Source organism: Hyposmocoma kahamanoa, unplaced genomic scaffold (genome assembly GCF_003589595.1).
Source record: "Hyposmocoma kahamanoa isolate Upper Pololo Valley unplaced genomic scaffold, ASM358959v1 297, whole genome shotgun sequence".
NCBI lineage: Eukaryota > Metazoa > Arthropoda > Insecta > Lepidoptera > Cosmopterigidae > Hyposmocoma > Hyposmocoma kahamanoa.
In genome coordinates this window covers 75,947-84,279 of record NW_020653781.1, presented here as the reverse complement: position 1 = coordinate 84,279, position 8,333 = coordinate 75,947, and the positions used below count along the sequence as shown (strand labels likewise).

Sequence of the window (8,333 nt, the reverse complement as noted above, 5' to 3'; positions counted from 1 at the left end):
CTCGCCGTCGCCGCGAGAGGATAGGCGCGAACACTGCTATCATCGCTCGCCGTCGCCGCGAGAGGATAGGCGCGAGCGCCGCTATCATCGCTCGCCGTCGCCGCGAGAGGATAGGCGCGAACGCCGCTATTATCGTTCGCCGTCGCCGCGAGATAGATACGAACGCCGTCGTCAGCGCTCTCAGTCGCGGGACCACAAGTATGAACGGCGCCACTCGCCGAAATCGCCGCCGCGAACGAAAGGTAGAGGCGTTGATAGGTTGGTAGACGCGTTAGAGAAAATGGCAATGTTTCGTCCACCGCCGCGACAGGCGCAGGAATTGCCAATTTTCACCGGAGCCTACACGGATTGGCTCCCGTTTAAGCGCGCGATGATAGACTCAACCCGGATGTACAAATTCTCAGACGCGGAGAATTTGGCGCGCTTACGAGTCAGCCTGAAGGGAGAAGCGAAAGAAGCAGTCGCTGCGCTCCTGTACACGGCTTCGAATCCGTCCGTAATTATGGATACGTTAGAGCAATGTTTCGGTAAGCCGGAACTTATAGTGGAACGCACCGTTAGCGAGCTTAGGCGTTTGCCGCGACCCGACGGAACGGCAACGGGTTTAAACAGCTTCGCCGTTAAGGTGCAGAACGTCGCCTGTGTGTTAGGGAACTTAGCCCACTGGCACTTGTACGATTCCACGCTGGTACGCGACTTAGTAGAGAAGCTCGACACGTACCGGCAGACCAAGTGGTGCGAGTACGCGGACGAACACCGAATGGAAACCGAACCCGAGATCGTCAAGCTGTCACGGTTTCTAATGCGCGAAGGGGACCTGGCGATCCGGTATTTACACTCGGCCGCAAAGGAAACAGCGCCAGCGAGGCACGACCCTAAGCCCCGCCCACCGCGTACGCAACGCCCCGAACGAAGGAACGTGTACAACGCCACCGCAGAAAACAAGGAGCCAAAGATTCGGAAATCGGTTTGCCTTTGTTGCGGCGGCAATCACTCGGTCCCGCGGTGTTGGAAGTTCTCCAGCATGACGGTAGAGGACCGTTGGAAGTGGGCCAAGGAGGCGTACGTGTGCTTCAAATGCCTAGTGGAGAAACATCGCCGCTTCAACTGTAAGGCGAAGTCGTGCGGAGTCGACAGTTGTGACTCCCCGCACCACGCTTTGTTGCACACGCAGCGTAAAACGGTATCGAAACCCGAGACACCGAAGGTCGAGACGGTTCTCAATACGTCGGTGTTAGTCAAGGAGAACAGCGGATCGGTCTTGCTGAAGGTGTGTCCAGTTAGCGTGATAGGGCCTAACGGGCAACGCGCGAATACGTACGCTCTTCTTGACGAGGGATCGACCGTCACTTTGATAGACGCGGAAATAGCGGACCGCATAGGGGCCGACGGGCCCACGCGAAAACTACGTATTCACGGACTAGGGTCTAGTCAGAGCGAACCGACTAGTAAGGCCGTGGAATTAAGTATATGTGGAAAGTCGGGTGAAAGTCACAAAGTTATTGCGCGAACCGTACATAACTTGAAATTAGCGAGACAGACTATAGACTCGTCGTGCTTAGAATACGCGCACTTACGAGGTCTCGATAGGTCGGAAGTTTGCTATAATAACGTGAAACCAGGCATCTTGGTAGGGGCCGATAACTGGCACTTGATCGTGTCGCGTCAGTTATTGGTAGGAGGGCGCCGCGAACCGGTCGCTTCCCTCACGAGCTTGGGCTGGACGGTACACGGAACGGTACCGAAAGTTATTAACTCGACCGCGAACGAAAACGTCTTTCACGCATATACGTACCGAGCGGACATATCGCGCAATTGTAACGATCTCGACGAACGGCTCGAGGATCGTATGAAACGACACTTCGCTATAGATAATGTAGGGATTTCTAAGATAGCGAAGCCGTCACGTAGCGAAGAAAGAGCGCTCGACATATTCACGCGAACCGCGAAACGAATAGGCCACCAGTTCGAGGTAGGGCTGCCGTGGAAAGACGACGCAGTTGTCATGCCGCCGAGCTACGATATGGCGCTCCGCAGGCTGCGAACGATCGAACGAAAAATGGACGCGTCGCCGGAATTCAAACACGAATACGAAGCGCAGGTGCAGAACCTCTTAGACAAGGGGTATGCGGAGCCGTGTCAGGGAAACGAAGCGGACAGCCCGATCGGTTGGTACCTTCCGCATTTCGCCGTGCGGAACGTAAATAAGCCGGGCAAATTGCGCTTAGTACACGACGCCGCCGCCACTGTTAACGGCACCTGCTTGAACGACAAGCTCCTAGACGGTCCCGACTTGTTACGATCGTTGCCGGGCGTATTGTTCCGTTTTAGGGAACGCGACGTAGCTGTATCGGCGGATATACGCGAGATGTTCATGCGTATTAAGATACGCAAAGCCGATCAGCCCGCCCAAATGTTCCTATGGAGAGGAGACGATAGAACGAAACCACCCACTCGTTATAAAATGACTTCGATGATTTTCGGTGCTCGAAGTTCCCCTTTCCTGGCGCATAGCGTTAGAAACTTGAACGCTAAGGAACACGCGCAATTCTATCCCGTAGCATTCGACGCGATCACATCGAATCATTATATGGACGATTGGGTGGACAGCTACGAGAACGAGGCTAAGGCCGTGCAAGCAGTCGCCGAAGTAGTGACGGTGCAAGCGAGGGCAGGATTCCAGCTAGCGGGCTGGAACTCGAATAGCGAGCTCGTGTTAGAACACGTACCGGTAGAAGCTAGGGGCCGCGCGGCCAAAGAATTAGGCGGAAGCGACCCTCACGGAGCGGGGAAAACATTAGGGCTGTTATGGGAGGCCTCAAGTGACGAACTTCGCTTCAACACGGCCATGAATAGGGTGCCGCGAGAGGTGCGATCGTTGAAAAGAGGACCTACTAAGCGAGAGGCCCTCAGCGCCGTCATGTCAATTTTCGACCCTCTAGGGTTACTTAGCTATTATACGGTTAGGGCGAAAATAGTACTGCAAAACGTATGGAGATCCAACGTAGGTTGGGATGACGTTTTGCCCGAAACGGAGAATCGCGAATTTTTAGATTGGCTACGTGATATGGACTCGGTAGCCGACTTACGGTTAGATCGAAAGTACGGTTTTAACAAGGACACGACGAATACGCAGTTACACGTGTTCAGCGACGCCAGTGAGCTAGCATACGCGACGGCCGCGTACTGGCGTATAACGTATAGGAACGGAGAGGTCAAGGTCACCCTCGCCGCGGCGAAGGCCAAGGTGACTCCGATTCGCGCGCCAAGTATCCCACGTTTAGAATTACAAGCGAACCTTGTAGGCGCGCGTCTGGCCGATTCCATACTGAGAGAACACCGCGTACCCATCGATAGAGTAATATTCTGGTCGGATTCGAAAACCGCACTTCACTGGATAAGGAACGATAAGCCGCGTTATACTCCTTACGTAGCGCACAGATTGAGCGATATCTCTGAGCTTACCCGTGTCGACCAATGGAGATGGGTGCCGACCGCGGATAACGTAGCGGACGACGCGACGCGAATAAGTACCGATATGAAGACTAGCCGCGATAGATGGTTCATAGGGCCCGCGTTCTTATACGAATCGGAAGACAAATGGCCAACGGAACGCGAGGAGTCTGTCGCGACTGAGGACGAGGTAGTCGTGTCGTACGCAAACGAGAAGGGCAATTTCGATCACTTGCCCGACATAGGCCGGTTTTCTAGTTACGAAAGGCTCATTAGGACCACGGCGCGAGTATTGGCTTTCGTAGATATGTGCAGAAGACGCGCGAACCGCGTCGAGTTACGACACGTACAGGAGGCCGAACGTCTGTGGCTATTGAAATCACAGCGCGACGATTTCAACGAGGAAATCGCGTGCCTTGAGCGTAAGAAACCGTTGCCGCGTAGCAGCAAGCTATTTAAGTTAGACCCCGTGATAGGAACGGACGGAATCGTGCGCGTGAACGGTCGTATAAATGCAGCGCAAATCGAACAATCGGTCAAGTCACCCGCGGTTTTGGACGGACGGAACGCGTTCACTCGACTCTGTATCGACAACATACATAGGCGTTCCGGACACGGCGGGCGCGAGCGCGTCGCGAATGACGTAAGACAGACGTACTATGTGCTAAGATTACGATCAACCGTGCGTACGGTGTTACACGGATGCACTTTCTGTCGTATCAAAAAGGTTACGCCGTTCGTGCCGGCGTTCGGAGACTTACCCGCTGCGAGACTAGACGCGTATAGCCCACCGTTTAGCAATTGCGGAGTAGACTATTTTGGACCGATGATAGTTACGATAGGTAGGCGCCACGAAAAACGCTGGGGCGCATTATTCACTTGTCTAACTACGCGCGCGGTGCATTTAGAACTCGCCGCGTCATTGACCACGGATTCGGCAATAATGGCCTTGCGTAGAATGGCCGCACGACGCGGCTGGCCGCGAGTTATGTACAGCGATAACGGGACGAATTTTAGAGGCGCTGATGCCGAGCTACAAGCAGCTATGAGGGAATGGGAGCCCGAGCTCCGCGAATTTGCATTAACGCAGCGCGTGGACTGGCGATATATCGACCCCGGCGCGCCGAACCAAGGGGGCGCGTGGGAACGATTAGTGCGGTCGGTAAAAACTGCGTTATCAGTCACCTTGCACGATAGAGCGCCGAAAGAGGAAGTTTTGTTAACCTTGCTCGCGGAAGCAGAGTACACCATAAACGCGCGTCCGCTTACTCACGTATCGGTAGATCCGGCCGAGCCCGAAGCGCTCACACCAAACCACTTCTTACTTGGGCAACCGAACGTACTGCCCATTGTCGGAACGTGTGAGACCACTGATAGACGTCAATGGCGAGCGGCGCAAGCGTTAGCAGATAGTTTTTGGCGCAGATGGGTTAGGGAGTACCTACCGCAACTCATTCCGCGCGGGTCACCCTCCGATTCAAGCAGGAATCTCACCGTCGGAGATTTAGTCCTTATAGTAGACTCTACGCTACCACGAAACGTATGGCCGCGCGGGGAAGTAGTCAAAATCTACCCGGGCCCCGACGGCACAGTTAGGAGCGTAGAAGTTAGGACACGGGGTGGTATTTTTAGGCGTCCGGCGCGTAAGTTGGCCGTCCTCCCCAAATGATTAGGCTAGGTTTCGTTTTGATTATGTTTAGAATAAGATTTGTATTTACCTTTTACACGTAGGATAAGTTTTGAGTTGATTGTTTACTGCCTAGATCGTTTGTTTTTCTTTATTTCTATTTTATTCTTTTATTGTTTACCTAGCCTTAGCTCGTAAGACTTCGCTGAGGGGAGAATGTTACGGACGGCCGTACGCGCCTGGCCGGTCAGAGCTAGAGTCCAGAACGGAATGATTAATTCGAGAGCTCTGATTGGCCGAGCGGCGTAGCGACCCATTGATAGGACCGGCACGATGTGGGAGACATCGTGCCGGTATAAATATGGGCGGATTTTGATTTGTAACGCATTCACTTTTTATCACTCTTCTTAGAAACACTTGTTTTGTAAGTTCCCCACAAATGCTGAATATAGCTTTTTCTGAGTAGTGTAAAAAAAACCTATGAAAAAAGTGACGAATATCCAAGGAAAAGGTATGATAAAATAAGAAATATCCCGAAGGATTATTCGTGCTATAACGGAGTTGATTCAATTTTGCGATACCCGCGCGAACCGATATTAAATTATTATTATCGTAAATCTCACTCACGGAATATAGCTATGCATACATTACGTACCTGCTGATATTATCACTCAGATAATGGATAAAAATATTGAAATATATAAAAATACTCCAAGTTTTTTGAATAATTGCCACAATGATTTCGTCCGGTTCTGACTCGGTGAGACGACACGCACGGCTGTCCCGTGGCGTGCGCGCGCAATAAATTAAAAGGCGACGAAAACCGTGAAGGCTAAATAAAGATCCCGAATCTATGGCTAGCGCCTAGCATATACCCTCTCCTTGAATCTGTAAGTTTTAAACCGACAGTAGTTGTATAGCGGACTAATGTAGTCTAATTATATGTTTAGCCCCGAGCCAATTGCCCAACTTAAAATACAACACACGTACACGATTAAAACAAGATTGAAAACATTTGGTTTTTTCTAACAAAAGTTACAAAAATCTGGGTTCGGTGCTATCAGCTGGGGACTGAGTTTTACTATAAGCTTGCTGTTGCGAGTGCAGAGCTGTGCAATTCTGTTTCACCAGCGCGACGTCATCCTCCTTAGAGGCCTTGACAATGGATTACCAGACCTTGATCTTCATTTAACCCTAAAAATACGAAGACGACGCCACAACCACCAAAATTGTGCTGCACGAGCTAACAACGCGAAAGACGAGATGCGGTTTGGACTGAGAGTTCGTACTCAGGCGCAATAAGAAACTCCTGACTGATTAACAAATGTTCCGGCTCGAAGCATCCAAATGGCTGGGAATAGAGATCGGTTGAAACAAATGAATGTTTAGTGTAGCTTATTCCTGTCAATATTACAAATTCGATACAAATACAATTACATGTCATTTTAAACTACTCTGCGAAAAGAGAGCGTCAGTTCACAAAATAATGAAGAAATAATAATATAATAGTGAGTGATAAGTACACAATAGTGTACATATACAAATCAACATAATTAATTAAACTAATAAATAATTGAATTAAATTAACAATGTCAAGTGAATACAGGAAATGTCCATATGGATTCCTTATAACTAATAAATGTATATTAATGTATACGGTGAATGTCAAGTTCATTAATAAATATAATTATTTATTAAGTTCTTTGAGTGTACTCTGTTACAGAGTAAAGGGACTTTTGTAATAAAAGGTGCTTCAGTCTGCACCTGGCGGTGCGTCCAGTTTTACCAATATTGCCTTAGAAGGTTTATCCCTACCAGTCTGCTCCGATTTTCAGTACCTCGGTTCATTAATACAGAACGACGCACAGCGGGCCCAAATTGATAATTCTTGGACATAGGAATAACTTGTAGAGTATCGAGCAAATTTTTTTTTATGTGATATATAATATCATTCCTAACAACTTTTATTCTTGTATAATTTATTGAAAAATTGTTTTATTTTTGTATGGAGAAATATACATTTAATTTTTATCTCTTAATGTAGGAAAATGTAATGTTTGTGGTTTATTTACAGTATAGGTCCAATCATTATCTATTAAGAAAACATAATTCATCTGCAGGTACTTGCGGCTTTACGAGTAAAAAGGTGGTAAAATTTTAGATTTGTTATTTATTTTTTAACACAATATACTAGTTTCTACTTAACTTTCGTATTATTGATATAACACTCTATAAATTACACTAAAATTAATTTTTCTTTAGTCGAAGCTCATGTATTTTGTTAAAAAAGTACATAAAAGAGTTAGGGAATTTGCCGCACCTTCACTTATAAAGCCGTAAGTACATGCAGACGGATTATTTTTTTCTACATAGAAAATTATTGGAACTATACTGTAAGTAACCCATACACGTTACATTTTCGTATATTTTGAGATAAGAAATAAAATGTACATTTCTCCATTTTTCTCCGAAACTATCAACTTTTCAAGAAATTATTCAAGAATAAAAGTTATTAGGAATGTTATTATCTATCATATAAAAAAAATTTGCTCGATACTGCACAAGTTATTAAAGTTATTAAGAATTATCAATTTGGTCGCATAGTGGTGCGACGGCGAGATAGACCGGGACCTTAAGGAAAGAATAAGTGCAGGATGGATGAAATGGCGACAGGTCACAGGCACTATATCCGATCGGCGAATGCCCCTTAAGCTAAAGGGGAAAATATACAAGACCGTGATCTGATTCTGATCCGTGCAACATGACAGGTCTAAACCCGTCATATTGTATGGATCAGAATGTTGGGCGATGAAAAGGGAGGATGAACGAACTGTGCACGTATCGGAAATGCGAAAGTTGAGATGGATGTGGGCAGTGACGAAAAAGGAAAAGATAAGGAATGTGTACATCAGGGGAAATTTGAAGTGGTGCCAGTGATGAAAAAGATGAGGTTAGCGTGGTATGGACATGTCATGCGGAGGGAAGAATGTCATATGACGAGAAGAGTGCTAGATATGAATGTGGAGAGATATAAGGGGAAAGGAAAGCCAAAGAAAAGATGGATGGATTGTGTGAAAGAGGACATGGATAAGAAAGGTATGAGTATAAAAATGACTGCTGATAGGGGAGAATGGAAGAAAAATACATGTTGTGCGAACCCACCTAATATGGGATAAGGACAGGAAAAAGAGAAGAGAGTCTGCACCTGAATGTTTCCTCACAACATTCATTTTTTAGTTCGGCAGGTAGGTGC

General features: G+C 47.7%; 1 protein-coding gene across 1 annotated transcript in view; it reads left to right on the top strand.

Annotated features, from left to right (window-relative positions):
- Positions 1-5,122, top strand: part of LOC113229303 — a 6,051-nt gene extending 929 nt beyond the window's left edge. Inside the window, exon 2 of the mRNA XM_026462853.1 lies at positions 25-5,122. Within this exon, the coding sequence (XP_026318638.1) occupies positions 25-5,122 (5,098 nt within the window). The remainder of the gene's footprint in view (positions 1-24) is intronic.
- Positions 5,123-8,333: the final 3,211 nt, after the last annotated feature.